Raw genomic sequence first — 22,943 nt, forward strand, 5'->3', positions numbered from 1 at the left:
TTAATATTAAACTATTATTTTACAACTCAAACTATTATTTTTAGAAATAATTTTTTTAAAATAATTAAATTACATAGTATTAAACCATTTCAAACGATGACTTAAAATAGTGTTAATGATAAAATTTAAAAAAATATTAAAAATAATTTTAATGAAAAACAAAATTTTCAATCTCTCTCGCCATCCTCTGTCCTCACGTTCCTGCTCATCTTACAAACAAAGCCTTTTGCGTCACGCGCTATCAAATTGGACCTTCATCGAATCATCATAGCGCGTGCAGCGCCATCCATCACTTTCTTCTCCTTTGTGACACATTACATGGCCATTACTTTACTCTCCCTCCCTCTCTCTCCTCACCTTATTCCTTTCGCTCACCAAACCCTAACCCTAACCCTTCTTTTTCCTTCTCTTCCAATCTCAAAACCTCTACAAACCTAATCCCTAATCTGCAATTGGACAAGAAAATTGACGCCACGAATCCTTTATGCTCTAAAATTTCCATGGATTCAGAGCAGAGTAACCTCTATGAAACGGCGTCGCAGCCCGACACCGGGACTGACGCCTACACTTTCTTGGAATTCAATACCCAAGGCGAATCTGACTTCGACTATCCTGAATTCCGCTCTCCGGTGGCCTGGCCGACCCCTTCGGATTCCCTTGCCGCCACTTCCTCCTCCGCTGTGGACCCTACCACTTCTGACCACCGTACTGCTGCTTCTTCCTCCGATCATCACTCTGATTCCCCTGCGGCCTCTCCTGTGTCATCGAAAGCAGCGCGCAGTGGGGTTGGAAGCAACAGTCAGGGGGTCGATGGGATAGTGGCTGGTATGGGAGGGTTGAATTTCGAGGAGACGGGGGATGAGGATGGATATGAATTCGGAAAAGGTGATTTTACGGAACATGCGTGTAGGTACTGTGGGGTTTCAAATCCGGCTTGTGTGGTGAGGTGTAACGTTCCATCGTGTAGGAAGTGGTTTTGTAATTCTAGAGGGAACACGTCGGGTTCGCATATTGTCAATCACCTGGTGAGTATTTCGTCCTGTATGTGTGTTTTGATATGAGGTTTCTTAATTTGTTTTATGCATCTGAATTTGTTTCTTTTTTTAATCAAAATTTTGAAGGATGAGGAAGTGTTTGATTATTTTAATGGCTTTTTGTAGAATGTGTGTAATTATAATTGGAGCAACTAGTTCATAATAATGGTTGAATTTTTGGGATGCATGATGTGAAAAATGTTTAAATGCAAATGCGAGATCTAGGAGGGAAATAACTGGCAAGTTTATTTGGAATTTTTGCGTTATTTGGGCCTCTGTAGTGTCTGCTTTGGTTTTTCTGGAAAATTTTGGCAAGTAGTTAATTGATGAAACTTATTGGGTTTTGCTTCTTGCGGTTGTAATTGTAATTGAACTGGTTGCACTGAAATTTACTGTTCGAGTTTTTCTGGACGTATCTAGTGCTTATATGAGAAGAAAATGGAGTGGAAATAGAACAAACAGAGTGAAAACTTTGTTGTTTGTTTGGGTTTTCTTACTGGCGTATTTTGCAGAGTGTATATAAATGCTTACAGTGGAAACATGGTAAATTTCTCTTGGAAATTGGAATTAGTAGGCTTCAAAAATTGGGGTGGTATATGTAGTACTTTAAAAATTTTGTGTTAAGGATGGCCGGGAATGATTATTACTCTAACAATACTTAAAGATTTAAAGTGAAGTGGTATTAGAAGCAATCTAAGGGTACATTTGGCACTGTATTTTTTTTTCTTTTTTTTTTTTGGTTTCTTTAAAACATAAAACCGTTGTTAGTCTTTGTTTTAGGTTTTTAGCAGAACGTACTTTTTACTTATGTTCCCCTAATTCTTTCTTCCCTTTCCCAAAACTCTATTTCTTCTCTCCCCTAACTAAAATAGCGTCTTTTTTCCTTTTTTTCCCCCTTATCATAACCACCAAAAATTGTAATCTTTCTTCTTCCCATGGCTTCCAAATTCATCAAACCTGGCCACTATCATTCAACCAACATATCAAAATAGATAATCAATAATAGGGGACAATCACTACAAATTACCATAGGCATTATCGTCAAATCTTCTAAATACTGTAGTACTGTACTTACCATACTCACCCAAATCCTACGGACAACAATGCTCAGCCAATACTCGTCCAAATTCACTCCATAAAAATTGAAGGAAGAATAATGATGGCAGTAACTGATTCTTGGCTATTGGGTGAGAGACAAAGGGGCTAGAGATGGTGGGTGAGAGAGCAATATGAAGATGCATGCTGACCATGGGTTTTGGTGTGGGGTGGGGTTGTGTGTGTGTAGGAGAGATTTTTTTTTTTAATTTATAATTTTTTTTTTATTTTAAAGCTTTTGAAAAAGTTAAAAACATGAAAACTTCACCTAACACAATTTTCATTTTTAAATGAAAGTAAATGTAAAAAAGAAACTGAATGTTATGATTGTACCCTTATTTGTCTGTTGATGTGATGTTGACATTGGTTCATAATGGCATTGTTCATGGTGTTTCAACCTTATAATATCCTAATAAAGCAATTGCAATACAATTTCAACTTGCCAATTCTATGGGTCATCTCATCATGCCTCATCCATGTTTTAAATTTCCGCTTCAGATACAGTGACATAATCTGTCAGTTTCTGAATGTATGTTAAAATGATTGAATGTACAATGTAGCAGTATCTTTTTATCTACTTTCTGGTTGCTTCAAGTGTAGACAATTTATCATAGCATTGCAAGAAAAGTTCATTTTGTTGGACCTTTTTGTAGGTTCGTGCAAAACATAAGGAAGTTTGTCTCCATAAAGACAGTCCTCTGGGGGAAACGATACTTGAATGCTACAACTGTGGATGTCGAAATGTATTCCTTCTTGGATTTATATCGGCCAAGACAGAAAGTGTTGTTGTTCTCCTGTGTAGGGAACCTTGCTTGAATGTCAATGCATTGAAGGACATGAATTGGGATCTGAGTCAGTGGTGTCCCCTTATTGATGATAGGTGCTTTCTACAGTGGCTAGTCAAGGTTGGTGGCATTATTGTTGTTGTTAATTTGTTGTTGTTGTTGTTATTATTATTAATATTATTACAATTTATTGTTTCAAAACTTTTTAATGTGTTGGACAATTGTACTTTGCAGATCCCTTCTGAGCAGGAGCAGTTGAGGGCACGCCAAATAAGTGCTCAGCAAATAAATAAAGTAGAAGAACTTTGGAAAACAAATCCTGATGCTACCCTTGAAGATCTTGAGAAGCCGGGTGTTGATGATGAGCCTCAGCCTGTAGCATTGAAGTATGAAGATGCATATCAGGTGCCTGTTTTAATGACTATTGCCAAATTCAGTATAGTCGTAAATTGCAGCGTAGATGATATAACCATTGATTTTTGACTTCTTACTGATGAGATTATGGTGATTTCTTCTCTTGCAGTATCAAAATGTATTTGCTCCGCTAATTAAGCTCGAGGCAGATTATGATAAGGTATGCATAATATCTTAGCAGTTCTTATATCTTCGTAACCTTTGCTAGGGCTTTATTCTCTTCTATAGCAATGTTTCAGTGGTTTTGATACCCAAGCCATTTGTCTCTGTCCTGTAGATCATGCAATTTTTATGTTGCTTTCTCTTTAAATATTGCATGCCATGCCACTGTCTTATCATTTTAATTTCTTTTAGATGATGAAAGAGTCTCAAAGCAAGGACAATGTCGCAATTCGATGGGATATTGGTCTTAACAAGAAGCGAATTGCATATTTTGTTTTTCCAAAGGTGATTTACTTTTGCTTCTGTTACTCAGTTTTTAATTTTTACGAGTTTGGCACTTCGTTATCTTTGGGTAGCTGTATAGTTTTTGTTGATCACATGCTTTTATATCTTTTATTTCATTCAAGCTGAACTGCTTATTCTGACATTCTAGGAGGACAATGAGCTGCGTCTTGTCCCTGGTGATGAATTGCGATTGCGTTATTCTGGAGATGCTGCTCATCCAGCTTGGCAGTCAGTTGGGCATGTGGTATTGCCTCTCTTCCTGTCTTAAACCTGATGCTTTATTCTTTTTGAATTTAATATTTTGATTGTTGGTAATTGAGAGTTGATGTTTTGTAGTTTTCTTCCCTCATCTCTACAAGTAATACATTGCAAATAGCCACATGCTAAAATTACTTTTCTGTTATTTTAGATCAAGTTAACTGCACAGGAGGAAGTAGCACTTGAGCTTCGTGCTAGTCAGGTAGTTATCTTAGCATGGTTATTTTTTTACTTCTGGCTTTTACGAAGTGAGTTGATACCAGTGCCTACAATTGCTATCATATGCAGGGGGTTCCTGTTGATGTGAACCATGGCTTTAGTGTTGATTTTGTGTGGAAGAGCACAAGTTTTGATCGGATGCAAGGGGCAATGAAAACTTTTGCAGTGGACGAAACAAGTGTTAGTGGGTAGGTTGGCTGATTCAAACCTTGTTTGCGTCTATCCATACAAGATTCGATTCAAGCAAAAAGATTGTTGTGTTTACTATAGCAATCTTGCTGACACACCATACTAGATTTAGGACAACAAGAGAGTGTGAATAGTAAGCATGCATACAACTGTGTCTCACATGCAGATTGTTATTAGGGAACAGAATGCTGGTTTTGTGGCTTTTAGCTTATCTGCTTTTATTTTGCTGCTGCTTTCGTGTTTATTTTGAGATGAGGCAAGAACTGTTGGCCATTATCAAACTCACCTTCTTGTGCAAACTAATGGTTAAAGTGCGATTATAGTTTATTTATAATATGTCATTGCTTGAATTATTGAAAATGTGAACAACAATATCTTTCTCAGCTTGTCTCTGCATTGCTCATTTTATTTATGGTAGTTTAAAGTTGAACTAAACTTTGGATTTGAGATGGAGCTCAGCCTTCCCATATGCTTTGCATGATAGGCTAGTCTTGAGCCAATATGTATAGATTCCCCCTCATTGCTGTGGAAGCTCAGTGTGGAGTTTCTTGTCATGAATTTGGTAAATGCATTTTTGGATTTCTTATAATGCTACTCCCCATGCAGGTACATATACCACCATTTGTTGGGCCATGAGGTTGAGAATCAAAATGTTCGTAATACACTTCCACGTCGTTTTGGTGCACCTGGTCTTCCAGAGCTCAATGCATCTCAAGTATGCTATCTTCACTGCCCATAATAGTGCTGTTCTGTCTCATTCTGATTTTGAAGATGGAGTTAATTGAAAATCTATAGTTGTGATATGATTATGCGAAATAATTTTATTCTTGAACACCTAAAGATCAAAACATTTGCAAAGGGGAAATTTTAGCAACCTGTTCATAGTCTTCATAACTTGTTCATACTCTTCATATTTTATATTTTTAATTGCATAATATATTAACCTGTGACAATTGGTCATTCCCTAAGCTCATGCTATTCAATTGGCTGCTGGATGTAAATGTTCTTAACCTTATCTCATTTTCTAATTGTGAACAAATTAGTAACTTTTCTGCCTTCATTGTAAAAATATAATATGGTTTTAGTTTTCCTAAATATTCAAGTTCAATGCATCTGAGACCCAGTTGGAGCAGTTTATATTTCAATGCATGTGAATGTTGAATATTAAATTTTCTATGTGATTTAAGTTCTTAGTATTTAATTATGTGAATTTTTTTTTTATTGTGATATTAATGTTTTTAGTGCTATTCGCTAATTGTTTAAATTTGAATAGAAATCCCTTGATTAGATGGTATTGCCATGCGTAATTTTTACATTTCTCCATTTGTAGGTTTTTGCTGTAAAAAGTGTTCTTCAAAGACCTATAAGCTTGATTCAAGGTCCACCTGGCACTGGAAAAACTGTCACTTCAGCTGCCATTGTTTATCACATGGCCAAACAGGGTCAGGGACAGGTAGTTCTCTAAAATGTTTTATGTAATTCATATTCTAATATTTGATCACTCTTATTTATGGTACTTGCATTCTCATATTAGGTTTTGGTATGTGCCCCAAGTAATGTAGCTGTAGACCAACTAGCTGAGAAGATAAGTGCCACTGGCTTGAAGGTAAAAATGCAAAGCACCGGCTTATGAAACAAAAGTAGTAGTATGCTTGTTGCATTCTTTTTCATCCCACCATCATTATTTGTTTTTACCTTGATTATCTTGATTAAATATTGTCAAGTAATTTCACGTTATTTCATTCTTTTATTGTCTTTTTCTTCTTTGTATTTTGTGCCTTCTTTGATTGTTAAAATACGTGTATGGCATGATCTTTTCCTTGCAATTATATTTGAAATGCTAGTATTTCTTTCATATTAGAGGGCTTGATGCCGCCCCCTGTATTGAGTATAGATTTCTTGCATTTTGTTGATATACATGGCAACTTTTAAAACATTCTTCTGTATACGTTTATGATAAGTGGTTCTCATGTTTATTTTGTTATCATTTATCTTATTTCATCTAGTTTTAAAGGATTTATATTCTTAGATGAATTACATAATATTTTATTCCCATATTGCTATAGCAATGCAACACCAAAGTGTACAATGCCTTATTCCTTGTAAGTTAATAAATGTCATCAATATCATGTCTGTTTTATTTGATCTTATTTTTATTTTTTTTCCCCTCAACTAAGGTTGTTCGCCTTTGTGCTAAATCAAGGGAAGCTGTAAGTTCCCCTGTTGAGCATTTGACCCTCCACTATCAGGTTTGTTTATTTGTGGGTGCCTTAATATTGTTAATTTTGTGCTCTCATCTCATGTTCATTTTTCCTGTGGTGGTTCACATTACAAGTGGTTTGCAGGTTAGACATCTTGACACTTCTGAAAAGAGTGAACTTCACAAGTTACAACAATTGAAAGATGAACAAGGTGTGTCCTTATTTTTTATTTATTTAATTATTTATTTGTTGTAGTTTTAATCTTGATGCTGCTATGTACTTGGGATTAAGGGAAGGGGGTAAGCTTTGGGAAGTTTAGTAAGTAAACTAACAGATATTCATATATCATATTATTTAATTCATACATATGCAGTGTATCAATCACATGAGTTTACACAACACAAACAATTCACATAAGATAGACTTGTCACCATTGATTTCCTAAAAAAAAAACCAAATTGCCTGGTTCATAAAAATGCTCTTCAGGACCTTCTCTTATTACATAACCAATGTGCCCGGCTCATAAAGATGCTCCTCGAGAGTTCCTCTATCATAAATCGCAATCCAGGGGCTTATTAGGCGTCACCTGGTCTTACTACATCACATCATGCATGATTATATCGATAACATAACCATATCATAGTGGAAATTAGTGGGTTATGTAACATCAATCTGGTGTCAACAATAAATTATGCAATAATGCAATATATTTGTGCTCTAGATATAAGTAGATGGAGGATGTGAGGAGGATGTTGATCATGGGATTAAAGTCGGATGATTGAAGTGGAGACGTGCCATGAGAGTTTTATGTGATCGCAAGATTCTCAATAAGTTGAAAGGAAAATTTTACCGTACACCCATACGACCGTCTATGTTATATGATAGTGAGTGTTGGGCACTGAAGGAGTTGTATGCGTCTGAGATAAGAGTTGCAGAGATGAGAATGTTAAGGTGGATGAGTGGCCATACTAGACTAGATAAAGTCTGTAATGAGAGTATTAGAGAAAAGGTAGGAGTGGTGCCAATTGAGGATAAGTTGAGAGAAGGGAGATTGAGGTGGTTTGTTCATGTGAAGCGTAGACATACGGAGGCTCCAGTTAGACAAGTAGAGCACATTAGGTTAGAGGATAGAAAGAAAAAAAAGGGGCAGACCTAAATTGACTTGGAGGAGAGTAGTACAACATAACCTAGAAGCATTACACATTTCTGAGAATTTAACCCAAAATCGTTTAGAGTGGAGAAAACGAATCCATATAGCTGACCCTAAATTTTTGGGATAAAGGCTTAGTTGAGTTGAGTTGAGTTGAGTTGTATTATTCATCTCTTGTAGCCTATCAACATCCAAAACACGAACGGTAGCTAATCCTTTCAACCTTGGCTTTTTGGGTCCCTCAAGTTCGATTATATAAAATCTAGGGATATCAATTTGATGAAAATGAAAGTTTTATTCCTTTTAATAATGTGTTAGACTACATCTTTATGTGAACTTTTCATAGAATTAGGAATATATTATTGTAGATGTAGGTTAACGAAAGTGGAAGTATGTCAATCAAATGAGTTAATATGCTTAAATTTAATTTCATAATTTTAGTTCTTTTTGTAAATACATAAATTAAATTCTGTATTTTTTAGCATTTCATATATTCTGTTATATTGTTATATAATTTCTATAAAACATAATCAATTATAGAAAGCCAAACTTAAAACACATCCCTCACACTATTAGAGTTTACAATAAAAGAATATCAATATTATTATAGGTATTATGATATAGGCTTGATTTTCTTAGGATAAATAAAATCTTATATATATATATATATATATACATACATACATAAAGCAAGACAAGTTTTTCTATGTCTACAAGTTTTTCCAAGGCTTCTAAAATGATGTCACATGACAAGTTTAGAAGTTTGGCTCACTGTTTCTTCATTTTATTTGTGTATATATATATATATATATATATATATATACATACATAAAGCAAGACAAGTTTTTCTATGTCTACAAGTTTTTCCAAGGCTTCTAAAATGATGTCACATGACAAGTTTAGAAGTTTGGCTCACTGTTTCTTCATTTTATTTGTCTTTGATAGGATGAGATCTATTTTAATTTTATTGCTATTAAATACTAAATTTTTAAAATTAATATGCTCTAATATTTTGTATTGTATGCAAATTATTATTGCAAGTATATAAAAAATTAATAATAAAGAAATAATGAAAAAGATGTATTTCATATAAAAAGAATTATAATTGATAAGAAATTGAATAATAGTTGATAAAAAATTGAATAATTTACACATGTGAATATAATAAAAATATATATTGTATGCAATATAATAAGTAATAAATAAATATCAAAATACATTTCAAAATATATATAAAAAAAAGTCTCTCCTAATAATAATAATAATAATAATAATAATAATAATAATAATATTAAAATCATAAAAAACAAAAGAATTATGCTAGGATTATTACTAATTAAAGATAAAAAATAATACTAAATGTAAATTTTTATTATAACCACTATGTGCATTATGTGTTAAAGCAAATTGTGTGTGGTTGATTTTTGTAGTTTCAATTTTTTGTATTTATTTACATAATTTTATATCGTTTATTATTTAACTATTGAAATTATATATGATGTAATCTAAAATTATGGATATAAAATTTAAAACTATATAATTATTAGGAATTTATGCATGTACTTCTTTTTACTACTTACAAAATTTGGATTAGGATTGTAGTGTTTTATTAGATTTTCTAATTGATATTATAGTTATTTGTGTATTTCTTTGGCATTTACATTATTAAATTTTATATAATTTTAAATCATTTTTTTAATTCAAATATTTTCCCTTAAGAGTTTAAGAATAATGAAAAGATTAGAGATAGAATCTTATTAGAAAAATTACTTATAGGGTTACATATGAAAACATACATGTATTTATATATTTATTTATTTATCCAATTAAAAATTTTTATTATTTATAATAATAATAATAATGATATTGATGATGATGATGATATATTGGTATCAAACCACATTCAAGAAGGCAAAGAATTTTAAAACCCATTTACCGCATCATTGAATATATTAAGTACTTTTTTTTTTTCTTAAAATTTTCCTTAGGATGATGAGGATGATTTATTTAATAAGCTAACTTGAAGTTAGTTCAAAATTTTGGAGTATTTAATATTTGTCTATTAAAATATTTTTATGTTATAATCAAATTAGGATACTATTTGTGTTACTTATCAAGTGAGGATAAGATTGTAATAGGAAAATAATTTCCTCGTTTTAACATTTAGTAATTGTAGGACCCTCAAATCTGGTTTAGCATCATCTTCCCATAGCACTATCACGATACTTGGATATTAACGCTACAAAAGCGGAGAAAAGGAGTCGCCATCCGGGTAATAACCGAGACAAATTCATAAGAAAGGATGTGAATGACAACTTACTCCTTGCAGAGGTTCACTACCCTTCTTTTACCATGAGCTCAATGGCTAGGTTCAGGATAGTGGGTATAAGAGAGAAAAGATGTTAGGTACCCTTTTTGCTTGGAGTTATCTTAGAATAAGAGCCAATCTCTACAAATAATTCCTAAAGTCTGTCTTACTGTTTATTTTATTAAATTCCCTAACCATACATTTATGCAAACTAAGATTACACATTTAAATTCAACCATTCAAAGAAATAAAATGTGTATATGCGTATAGAAAGTCCTATCATGTGATATTTCTAAGTTAAAGGAATTACCTTATTTACCATCTTACCCTGCATGCATATTTAACTAGGCTAATTATATGTCAAGTGATTTTACATAACATAGAGTCCTAAGCATTTCGATCTAAAGTACATGTATAAGAGGAGAGGAGGGTCCTAATAATGTCAATGTTTCTAAGTTGCGTACTTAGACCCATTAATTACTATGTTCCCCTTTATGCATCTTTACTAAACTCAATTACATATCAAAAGACCCATTTGAAAATATTCAAAATAATTAAACAAAATTAAAGCTCTAAACTAAAGAAAGAGGGAGGAGAATAGAGCTTAAAATCTTAAAATGGCCTTTATATCCCTAAAAATAAAAATTAAATAAATTAACTTATAATTATTATGAAGCCTTAGACCTCCATTAACCTCATGTAGGAGGTCTTGAATTTCAAATCTTCATTTTAGTCAACCAAAAATCCATTTGCACACCTTTTTCCTTTGTGATTTTGGTTTTGGGTTTCTTTAGTGGGCTTTGGCTCATTTAATTAATTTACATGTGAAAATAACTCAAAAATATAAAAAGTAAGTATTTAAGTTAAAATAAAAAAATAAAAAAATTAATTGAATTAAATAAGCAGAAAATAAAAAAAAAATCAAAGATAAGATTAACCTAATTAACTAAACTAAATTAAAGTGGGATTAGAATTAATTTTAACCAATTAAAGTCTCCTAACCTAAGTCAATTATTTAACCCTAATTCCAACATATCTAATATGCATAATTATCATCAATTAATTAATAGAAAACGTGTAAATTAATTAAAAATAAAAAAGAGTTTAATTGTAACTAAAATGACTTAGATATGGAAAATTTCAGATTTGTGCGTATATTTTGTAAAATCCATAAAAAATACAAAACTTATCAGAAAAAATCTAGAAAAATTACCTAAGTCCTATGGAAAAACAAGAACACTCAAAGTTTGATACCAAAAAAAATGTAAAATTGACCAATACTGACCTACATGCAAAAATCCTAAAATTAGGCAGCAACTTTGTAAAATCAAGGAAAAATACTAAAACATCATGAAAAATCATAAAAATTTACCAGAAGCTACCTAAAATATTAAACTAAAATATGGTAAAAAGTAAATAATTATTCTATCCCAGATCAAATATGGAAAATTAATTGAATTGATCAATACCAAAATTTGGACAGCATTGCACAAAAATTCTGCAAAAATTACTTACACCAATCTACTAAGGATTTTGTAAATCTAACAACATGAGAATAAATGAGACATCTCGAACGATTACTAGAAAAAAGAATGACTGTAAGTAAGATTTGACCTCTCAGCAAATTTTATAAATTTATGTATCATAAAAATCGTCCATAATCATATCATAACTTCAAAAATTAATATCTAGACATACAAAACAACCTTTTTAGTGATTCAAAAGGCTATTCCATAAGAAATAACCCAATGAATCTTCTAAAATTATTTTCAAGTCCTAAATTCGACAACTACATGATGAAAATACATGAATAATAAAAGTGACGAAATTACAACTAAGAGAGGCTAGGTTCCCAATCAGAAACATACCTTTATTTGGTTGATTTTCTTGAAATTGTGAGACACCCTTGGCACCTTGGAAGACTTCAGATGGCATAAATATAACAAAATAAAATATTTTAGTGATTATTTAAATTAATTAACCTAAATCTGTATGAAATCCAAGGTGAATTGTGTGCAAATGTACAGAACTGTGTCTAGTTCTTGTGGAATGAAGAAAGATCAATTAGAAAGTAGCCTCCCACACATCACAATTGTAGAAAATTAACCTAAGAATTTTCTAATTTTCAGCTACCTTTTCTTTTTTTTTTTTTTTCTTTTTTATCTTTTTCAAAACCTTAAACATAATGATATATTTGTAAGCAGAAAATGATAGGATAAAACTAACCTAATCTAATTTGAATTTTAAAAAATATTATCTTCCTAATCTATGTCAATATGAGATTTTTATCTTTTTTATTTTATCTTTTTCATTTTATTAATTAATTAAAATACATTTTCAATGAAGCCCAAAAAATTTAAGCCCACATTCATTTAATAGCTGAAATTAAAAGTTTAATAGGCTTCATTATTCAATCTAGCCCTATCAAATATTTTCCAAGTCAATTTAAAACCTTGAAAAAAATATTAGATCAAGCCCAATTAAGTAATATAGTCTTATAACCCTTAAAAACCTTTTATTTTAAAAAGATAATGCAATTAATTTCCTAAAATACAAAATTATTTTATTAATATTCTTGCCATTCCATAGCCTCTTGAGTGTTTTAAGATACCTCATTATCCAGCGTTATTTTCATCGTAGAGCTTCTCACTGTCTCTACAAAGTATGCATTCAAAGGGGTAAAAAATAGGTGTCTATAGTAATGTGTTTATATATATATATATATATATATATATATATACTCAACTTAACTCAACTAAGCCTTTATCTCAAAAATTTGGGGTCGGCTATATGGATTCGCTTTCTCCATTCTAAACGATTTTGGGTTAAATATTGTAAATAATATTGTAAATAATGTGAAAAATTAAGGGTACTTTTGTCTGTTCACAAGTTTGTATATTTAGATTTTTATTTGCTTCTAGAATAGTGTGTAATGCTGTAGAATTTTCACTCCTTTGTATGCAAATGTTGTACTTTGCATTGCCATTGGTGTTCTATATTTGACTTTAGTATGGTTAGAAATTTGAGTTTCAATTGAAAGTTCTAAAGTGAAGCTTTGTTCTAACTATGTTCTCTTCAATTTTTACCTTTTCTCTGCCCATTCCTCATGATATTAACAGGAGAACTATCCAGCAGTGATGAAAAAAAATACAAAGCACTAAAGCGAGCAACAGAGAGGGAGATTTCTCAAAGTGCTGATGTCATTTGTTGCACGTGTGTTGGTGCTGGAGATCCTCGACTGGCAAATTTTAGGTTTCGCCAGGTTGAAATGCAGCTTTTGTGAACATGTGATTATTGTTGAGCATTCAGAGGCTTATACACCTTTTATATTGTTTTAGGTGCTGATTGATGAGTCTACTCAGGCAACAGAACCTGAATGTCTTATTCCTTTAGTTCTTGGGGCAAAGCAGGTACTTGAGATCACCACTTGAACAAGCTAGGATGCATTAGCATCACTTTTTCTTTTTGGTATAACGAAAAGTCCTCTATTAGGTTGTCCTGGTTGGTGATCATTGCCAGCTTGGTCCAGTCATTATGTGCAAGAAAGCAGCTCGTGCTGGGCTAGCTCAGTCTCTTTTTGAACGTCTTGTTTTACTTGGTGTGAAACCTATTAGATTGCAGGTAATGTTCCTGTTTTTCATTTGCTCTTTTTGCATTTGGCTTTCTTTATGTGTATGTGAAAGTTTGTTTGTTTTCTTCTAGAGGTGAAGCATCCTAATATATTGATTATGATTTCTGGTTTGTAAATGCAATCTTGTATGATGCAGTGGAGAAAATACATTTGAACCATACGTAAGATTATATTTCTCAGTTCAGTTTGGTTGTTGGTGGGATGGGAGATCATTTATTTCTTTAAGCAAGAATATGTCATTGAGGTGAAATGCCTTGAGATATTTATCTTTGTCTCTAGTTTGTATGTATACTTGTGTTTGATATCTATCATCTAGGTTAAGTACATTCAAACCATTTGCAATGTTGTTATGTATAATAGTTCAACTTAGATGCTGATATAAATGTTGATATTCTTAGAAAATTCAAGTTAGATGTTGGTGCATAGGTAAGATTGTTATGATGCAAATGCTAATATTGGTGCATGGCAAGATTTTAGTCCTGATGCAGATGTTAACATTGATAGTAATTGGAAAAAGGGTTTTTGGAGCTCTGATGAAGATGTTAAAAATATAATAATAAAAAAATTCATAACATTTATGTTGTACCGTGGTAGTCACGGTTGTGACAAAAGACAAATTTTCTTCGTCAGATATGTGAGCATATTATTAATAATGCTAATTATTTTTACTTTGTTATCAGCAGTTTTCTTGTCTTCAACGTTTATTTCTTAAAATTGTTTGTTGAAGAATGTTGCTATTATGACGTGTGTTTCCTGTTTGGAATTTCAGGTTCAATACCGCATGCATCCCTCTCTCTCAGAATTTCCATCTAACAGCTTTTATGAAGGTACACTTCAAAATGGAGTGACCGTGAATGAGAGGCAATCATCAGGAATTGATTTTCCCTGGCCTGTGCCTAATCGTCCCATGTTCTTCTATGTCCAGGTATCGTAACTGTCTGTCATCTATGTTATGTTACAGTTAATGTAAACTTTTGGAACAAAAATCCTTTCATTTTCACTGCTATGCATTGAGCTTGTTTGGTTTCTCTCTTTTCAATAAAAATACATTTTTCTGTTGCGAGATACGTGTTCTCTGAACCTAGTCATTGGCTTAGTACTTCAAGTGCCACATTATGTAGCGCAGGTCCTGTTGGTCAACCATAATTAGAAAATGGTCTATGATTGTCTAGTCAACTATCATTAGAAAGTGATTATTCTAATTAAAAAAAAAAAACTTAAACAACTGTAAAGAATGTTTCAGTAATTGCTTTTGTGGTACTATATATATGTCATTTTCAGTTGCACTTACATTTTCAAAGGCATCTTTTGTAACTTCATGGGTGTTCTTTAGATGGGACAAGAAGAAATAAGTGCCAGTGGAACATCCTATCTAAACCGTACTGAGGCAGCAAATGTTGAAAAAATTGTAACTACTTTCTTGAGGAGTGGTGTGGTCCCTTGTCAGGTACTTTTTTTCTCCATTTGTTTTATCGATAGTTTCTTTCATGATCTATGTATTTTAATGTAGTTAAACATTACACAGATTGGGGTAATAACACCTTATGAAGGGCAGCGAGCATATATTGTGAACTATATGTCAAGAAATGGTGCTCTCAGACAGCAACTTTACAAAGAAATTGAGGTTTGTAGATTATTTTATATATATATATATATATATATATATATATATTAATCTTTGGTTGCGAATTAATTTTATAACTTTGTTACAGGTAGCAAGTGTTGATTCTTTTCAAGGTCGGGAAAAAGATTACATTATTTTGTCTTGTGTTAGAAGTAATGAACATCAGGTTTGTTTCCCACACTTATTTGGAAAATTGATGAAACTGGAAATTGATAAGAAGTATTTGATTGGCTTAAAGAGCAAGTATGAATGTTTAAATTCAATCCAGAGCTTGATCATTAAATATTTTTTTTTATTAAATATTGGGAAATGCGTTTTATTTTATTGCTTTACTTTATTCTTGTCAGGTTATCATTCCCTTGACACTAGTATGCCTGGACATAGTTTTATACAAGTAAAAAATGTTCATGTATACTGTCAGATACATCAATGGTTTACTTAAAAACATAACTCAATTGAGGTGTAATCCCAATCTAGTCATAGTCTGCTAAATGGCTCCTTTCTTTCATTCACTTAGATGTGTTGTCTTGGTGAATGAAACTAGTGAAGGAGTTAACAAAAAATTAGAGTTGTGGAAGACTCTTGAGAGCAAGGGTTTTACGCTAAGTAGAAATAAGACAGAATATATGCATTGAGAATTTAGCTCTTGTGGAAGGAATGGAGGGGAGGATTGATTGGATGGAATTTTGGTACCAAAATGCAACCAATTGAAGTACTTCTATAGAATTGTGATCATGCCAGCTTTGTTCTTTGGGAGTGAATGTTGGGCATCTAAGATACAGCATGTTCACAAGATGCGCGTGGTAGAAATGTGGATTTTAAGATGGATGTTTGGTAATATGATAATGGATAAGATTAGGAACTACAACATTTGCTAGAGTGTGTGTAGCACGCATTGGCAATAAAATGAGAGGATCGATTAGGATGGTTTGGTCGTGCTTGATGTAGAGCATCGAATGTTCTAATGCGAAGTCAGTGGTGGAAGGAGTGAGAGGCAAAAGGGGGAAATCTAAATGACGTGAAGGGAAGGAGTATCAAAAGATTTATAATTTTTGGATATTGATGAGGAATTGATTTTAAACAGAGTTGAATGGCGAAAAGGGATTAGAGCTGACCCCAAGTAATTTGCAATTAAGACTTAATATTTGCGGTAATGCTTTTGATGGATAAAAGTTAAAGAGTATAACTTTTAGATTGTTGATAGTTCAATTTGAATCCTTGTGGTTTTGGGCTTACATGAGTCGAGTTTTAGAATGGGTGTGGTTATTCCCACTCCAAATTTCTCAAGTGCACTCCATTTTATTTTTTTTAATGATGAAATGGAAATATTAGCTATACTTTAATATATGGTTGACTAGCAAAGTATGGATAATTTAGTCTCTTAATTAAACAAAAAATCTGGAGTGGAGTGAATTTAAGAAATTTGGAGTGTGAATTATCACTCTTTTAGAATTTTGATATTTCCAAGATTCTAAAGGTATTACTTACCTTCAAGTCTTTGGTCTACTATTTATGTTGTTCAGAAGAAGCTCTTGCATGATGCTTCTTGTTGTGTACAACTATTGTTGCCATTCATGTTATGCAAGGAAGTGCTAAGTTGTTTCTCTAATGGTCTATTTGGTATTGCATCTGAAACTATTTTTCGGAAAGCACTATTTTAGATGCTGTTTCAAAAAACAGTTATAATTGTTTTTGAGCTTTTCAGGATTTTTTATGGCTAATGCCAAAATACCTTAAAAACATTTTAATTACTTTTAGTCAACATTTTTACTGTGTACTTCTCTCAGCAGCAATGTTAGATTGATGATGAGTTAATATATACTATTCTAATTCTATTGAATTTTGGTGTTTAAAGCCTGTGAGGGTCAAATAAATTTTGGGACTAGTTTTAGCTTTTACTCATTTCTTCTCTTCTGAGGGTCTCTAATATGACAACACAATGTGCTCGATTGCTGGACCCTTTATTTTCAGGGTATTGGATTTCTTAATGATCCTCGGCGGCTTAATGTTGCTCTAACACGTGCTAGATATGGGATTGTCATCCTTGGGAATCCTAAAGTTCTGAGCAAACAGCCTCTGTGGAATAGCTTATTGACACATTACAAGGTATGTGTCTATTATCCTTCCTTTTTTTCGGAGCTGGTATTTATTTGGCCTTTTTAGGAAAAATGTGCTGGCTTAAGTTCATCCATGATAACTGTACTTGTTACTAATTTTCAATGCCGTTGCTAAACATCAGTGTCATATAAAAGCAAGCTCTAAACTCTTATTTGTACTTAATAAGGTCATTATCATTGCATTTTGATAAAAGTTCACTTGAATTTTGAACATGATAGTTAATTAGATTATATATATATATATATATATATATATATATATATAATCTAATTCTACAATTAATATTCACCATAAGATTTTGTTTTTTATTCACTACATAGTATTCGGGACAAATTTCTAGATAAATCTAGCAAATTGAACTTATTGAAAGAAAAACTTAAGTTTCATTTTTATGTGAGTTATTAAGATCAACTATTGATACTCTATGACATCTTTATTGACCATGAATAATAAATTAACACTAAATTTGCGTTGCTTGGTGGAGGCAGTCAATGCACTATTGTTGTTCATTATGCGAAGTTGCTGAAATAAGTTCAGTATTTTCCCCCCTTAATTGTTACTTATTTGCTTATTATATGTCTCTTCGTGTTTTCCATAAATGTTTCATCAGGAACATGAGTGCTTGGTTGAAGGACCTCTAAATAACTTGAAGCAGAGTATGGTTCAATTTCAGAAGCCCAAGAAGGTATGGTTTTCTTGGAGACAACAGCAGTGGTTGACCTATGATAATTCTTACTTGTGTTTCGATTTTGCTAGTAATTTTATTTTATTTTATTTTATTTTTTTAATTCCTGATTCCGAGTTAGAGATGCTTGGGCATAATGTGAACTAATGTGGTGGTTAATATCATACAGATCTATAATGATAGGAGGCTCTTCTTTGGTGGAGGTCCTGGAATTATATCTAATGACAATTTTGGTTCTGTTGCCTCATCTAGCCCAAATGCTGATAAAAGAAGCTACCGAGGCAGGGGTATGCCATAGCTGGTCTATTTTGTCTTGACTTCCAGAATTTTTATCTTTTCCTAACTGCATTTATGTATATTGATCGTGTCCCAGGATTGCAGTGTATACTGTCTAGTTAAAATTATAGTAGGATATGGCATAAGGACACTCATTAATTCAGTTGACATTTTTATCGGCACCATTGATGTTGTATTGGCTTATATTAGTTTATTAACCAGATTTCATTCTGTCCCAACTACAGGTTCGTATATGCCACCTGGGCCACCTAATGGTAACCATAAACCTGGTGTGCATCCTACTGGGTTCCCAATGCCTAGGGTTCCCATTCCTCAATTTCCTGGTGGTCCACCTTCTCAGCCATATGCTATTCCAACTCGTGGTGCTGTGCACGGGCCTGTTGGTGCTGTTCCTCATGTCCCTCCACCAGGAAGTCGAGGTTTTGGGGCTGGACGAGGCAATGCTGGTGCTCCTATTGGCAGTCATCTTCCACACCAGCAAAGCACACAGCAGACAATTGGAAATATGGGATCTACATTTAACTTTCCTGCCCTGGAGAATCCAAATAGCCAGCCATCTGTGGGTGGTCCGCTATCTCAGCCTGGATATGTTAATAATGTATGTAATACTGCTTTTATAGTTATTAATTCTGCTTTCTTCTGGCCATTTGGCCAAGATACTTGGTACCAAATAGAAAAAATGGAATGAAATATCTCCATTTCCTTCTAAATAAATTTTGTGCCATGCTAGCGTTATGGCCAGTGCCAGTAGTATTTCTGCCCATTCCAACTATATAAACTTTAATAGGTAGTAATTTTTTTTTTTTAATTGCATTTAAATTTTAAGAATTTAAGGTACATATTATAGTAGATATCTAAAATGCTGAGGTAATAATTTATACAATTTATTAATTTATTTGAGTTCCTCATTCATAATGATGCAAATGACTATAAGTAATTATCATATGACTATAACATGATAGAAAACTTAAGGTTTTTTAATTAATTATTAACTAATAAAATATGCATTTATATATTAACAAATTTAGATACTGAAATGGTCCTGTGCCAAGATAGTTACCATGCCTAAAAGAAACACAAAATGTTCAACAAAACCGTATTGAAATTTTCCCTCTTTTTCTTTCCCTTGTTTTGGGAATCTTAACATCTTGCCCTGATGGTGTCCTTTTTTCCTATTCTCTTGGATGCTTATTACTAGCATAACATTGTTGTGTCCTGATAATCTCCTGGTTGTATATGCATAGATGCCAGTGCAAGGGCCGAGTCAAACATTTCGTGATGGATTTTCTATGGGGGGCATGTCTCAGGTATGGCCCTTATCTTCACGTGCAAGTTGTTGGTTCTATGGATTTTATTAATTTTTTTGTTTTCCTGTTGTTTTTCCTTGGCAATCTATCAGGACTTTTTGGGTGATGACTTCAAAAGCCAGGGATCACATGTTCCATATAATGTTGCTGACTTTTCCACTCAGGTGAAAGCCATGTAACTTTTTTGATGTTATATAATTAGTAGCCTTATATCATTCATGCAGGCTATTGATCACATTAGCTTAGCATATAATCCATCTGTTTGGTTGGGTTGTGTTATTCTGAAGGCATCTGGCGCTGGTGATTGTAGGAATACTTTCTCTTTCCAGTCTATGTATCTTCCCAGATGAGGGAATTTGTGTTATAAAGCACTTTGTCTATACTTGGAGTTTGAATATATTGCAAACTGCTATGCAGGCATCACAAAGTGGATATGCTGTTGATTATGTGACCCAGGGAGCACAGGGTGGGTTCCCAGGCAACTTTATGAATCAGAATTCTCAAGCTGGATTTTCTCGTTTTGGTTCTGGAAATGATTTCATGTCTCAGGTTTGCTCATTGAAGAAACCTTTATTCTTTTGTTATATCTTGAGTGCTATATATGTCCTGATGTGCTACTCTTTAGCAGGACTACATGACTCATGGTTCACAGGGACTGTTCACTCAGATTGGCTTCAATGATCCCCCTCAAGATGATGCATCACAGAGCCACTTCGGCATAGCCAATCCAAATCCACTTCAGTCCCAGGTTTTTCTTATACCGTTAATGCTGATTGAAAAGATATATAATAGGCAAAATCCTCAAAATATCCATACTTGAAAAACATTGGGCCTTCAGTAGGTTCTTCATACAGAAAAATGCTTGTAGCATGCTGGCTTTATTAGTTTTGCTTCTTTTGTCATTAGTTTTCCTTTATTTTAACGTGGTAAATTTAAATGCAGGGCTTGATGAATTCTCTCTACTCGCAACCCTTTGCTCATTACAACACACAGCCACTAAACTTGCAATCTCAACAGCAGCCTCAACAGGGTCAAGCCTCCCAAAACCAGAAAATACACTACAATGGTTGAGGGGCCATGGAAGTGTTTTTGGCTGTGATGGGTTATAATCTTTGCATTCAGCATCTTGGTTTGTGCTGTCATGTGTGCCCAAATTTATCTGCTGAAAGTGCAGAAAAACTTTGCCATCTTTTTGAGGTCAGTTTGATACTCTTTTGTAAGACGACCTTGGATGATAAGAATAAAGATGACAAGTGGGCAGTGGCTATGCTTTGGGGTACATAAGCAGATGCAATCTGCACAACCGAGGCTGAGAAACAAGAGGGATAACCCCTATCGCCTGCTTAAAGTTGTGTTTTTGAGAAAGTGAAAAATCATTCCAAAGGAGAGCATTACATGGCATAGTTCTACGGAAAGGGTTCTGAATTGCAGATGCTGGGGCATTTTTTTATTTGATTTACTGGGGAACCTTCATTATTTACAAAGCAGCAGTCACCACAGAAAATGTGTACAGCATGACGGGGAAAGTCACCTAACCCTTTCAGCTCCTGACATGTAATTATACTCTTGTTATAATTGGTTAGATGATAATTTCTTAGGAATGTTCCACAGTGCAATCCCTAATACCCTTACAGTAAGATGGAATTGGTGTAAGTGTGAAATTGGTTTTCATGTCAGAATTGGCTTTGCTTTAAATACCGAGTCAGCCCCATTGTTTTATTGGGACTCAAGTGAAGGATTGTACCATTAAAAGGTATATGTGTAAATGGTGATGGTGATTGTTTCAGCTTCCTTGCGGTTAAATTTCTTTTTCAGCAGGCAGACATTGACCTCGGAAATGAAATATGAACAGCAATAGCTTTGGATGTTTTTATGCACATTTCAATGAGAAATCTCGTTTCTTTTTGACTTTCGTTTTCACCCTGAACTCTAAGCGACTATAAATGAGGACCTGCAAGCGGACGGGCGATGCTTCTTGTCCATTTATGGGAGATTTTAATGCGATCATAGAACTGCTCACGCGCTCATTACAGCCCATAATAATGTAAGAGAGTTGATTTCCCAACTCTACGACTATAGTCCAACCTTTGTAATGAAGAAGCTTAGTTCAAGCCATATTTTTGCTTAATTCAACCCTGACAAATGAGCTGAACTCAAGTCTGTCCTATCCAGTGCATACGTAATATATTAAACTCCTTTCTATATCAACAAATCATTGCATCACACACAATAATCATTAATAATTATGTATTAATAATTTTATATCATTATTAGTATATAATTATTATACATCTAATTGATGATGCGTGAACATGTCAATTTATGTAAATAACATTGATGACAAACTGAAATAGTCCTTATCTACTAAAAAACTTGATGACCACCAAAAGCTCAGTGCTTTAAAACTAGTAACATTTCTCCCTTGCCAAATAAAGTAAACAATATATATATATCATATTAAGGTAAACACAACCACAACGCCCACTCGATGCCAAAATATCCAAAGCGTAGATGACTAATTCCATTTAATGTCCAACTTAACTTCAAGGTAAGGTAAAACAATCCAAAATTGTCCTTTATAGTCCATAATCATTCACATTTAATTTATATTTGACATTCATGCATTATACAACCCATAAACAACAGTTAAAACACTGGTTTTAAACTAACCTTAAATATTTGTAAGAACTCTAGTATCACGATATGAGAATACCAACTCGAATCTGATTAAGCGGATGTGACTGACAAGTCCCAAAATATATTTGTAAGAACTCTCATATCATGATAATCCTTTAGGTTCCTAGGTGCATGCGGCCTCGCAGTTGTCGCTAGTCTAATTTAATTCTTTGTTCGATCACCAATGGAGTTTTTTGATATGAAAGTATCTTCTGAATGCCCTGAAGCTGCTGATGAATTATATTAAGTTTATTTCTCCAAATTCCTCTCTGATTAAGGATGGCAATAAGGCAAATCTTAAGGTCCCCTCGATTTAGGTTCTAATTTTAGTTTCATTTCGATTTTGATTTTGATAAAATGCAATGATTGAATTTTAAATTTTAATTTTTTAAAAGAAAAAAAAATCCATCTTACCTTGAAATTCAACCAAACCAAATCGATCGATTGTATTCTAATTTAAGGTGGATTTTGATTATTTTGGTTTTAGTTCAATTCCGATTCACAG

The 22,943-nt window shown here is 33.1% G+C and overlaps 1 protein-coding gene across 2 annotated transcripts; it reads left to right on the plus strand.

Annotated features, from left to right (window-relative positions):
- Positions 1-326: 326 nt before the first annotated feature.
- On the plus strand, positions 327-21,670 carry LOC110667185 (regulator of nonsense transcripts 1 homolog). 2 transcript variants are annotated; one of them, XM_021827962.2, is made up of 29 exons: positions 327-1,025; positions 2,783-3,034; positions 3,149-3,319; positions 3,438-3,488; positions 3,683-3,775; positions 3,924-4,019; positions 4,185-4,235; positions 4,322-4,440; positions 5,048-5,156; positions 5,772-5,894; positions 5,976-6,047; positions 6,619-6,690; positions 6,787-6,853; positions 13,220-13,362; positions 13,439-13,510; positions 13,593-13,721; positions 14,501-14,656; positions 15,065-15,178; positions 15,257-15,355; positions 15,444-15,521; positions 17,327-17,461; positions 18,084-18,158; positions 18,328-18,445; positions 18,680-19,053; positions 19,700-19,762; positions 19,855-19,926; positions 20,180-20,311; positions 20,388-20,510; positions 20,705-21,670. In XM_021827962.2, exons 1-29 carry the CDS (start codon positions 501-503, stop codon positions 20,831-20,833), a joined length of 3,813 nt encoding a protein of 1,270 aa, XP_021683654.2. In that variant the 5' UTR covers positions 327-500; the 3' UTR covers positions 20,834-21,670. The 2 variants fall into 2 exon arrangements, with proteins under 2 accessions (XP_021683654.2, XP_021683655.2); XM_021827963.2 differs by having other exon boundaries at positions 328-1,025; positions 20,391-20,510.
- The last annotated feature ends 1,273 nt before the right edge of the window (positions 21,671-22,943 follow it).

This window comes from Hevea brasiliensis, chromosome 18 (genome assembly GCF_030052815.1).
Source record: "Hevea brasiliensis isolate MT/VB/25A 57/8 chromosome 18, ASM3005281v1, whole genome shotgun sequence".
Taxonomy (NCBI): domain Eukaryota; kingdom Viridiplantae; phylum Streptophyta; class Magnoliopsida; order Malpighiales; family Euphorbiaceae; genus Hevea; species Hevea brasiliensis.

Coding starts and splice junctions, on each gene's coding strand:
- LOC110667185 (XM_021827962.2), top strand. CDS start 501: ATGGATTCAGAGCAGAGTAACCTCTATGAAACGGCGTCGCAGCCCGAC. Junction 15,522..17,326: donor TTAGAAGTAATGAACATCAG/GTTTGTTTCCCA, acceptor CTTTATTTTCAG/GGTATTGGATTTCTTAATGA. Junction 17,462..18,083: donor GCTTATTGACACATTACAAG/GTATGTGTCTAT, acceptor ATGTTTCATCAG/GAACATGAGTGCTTGGTTGA.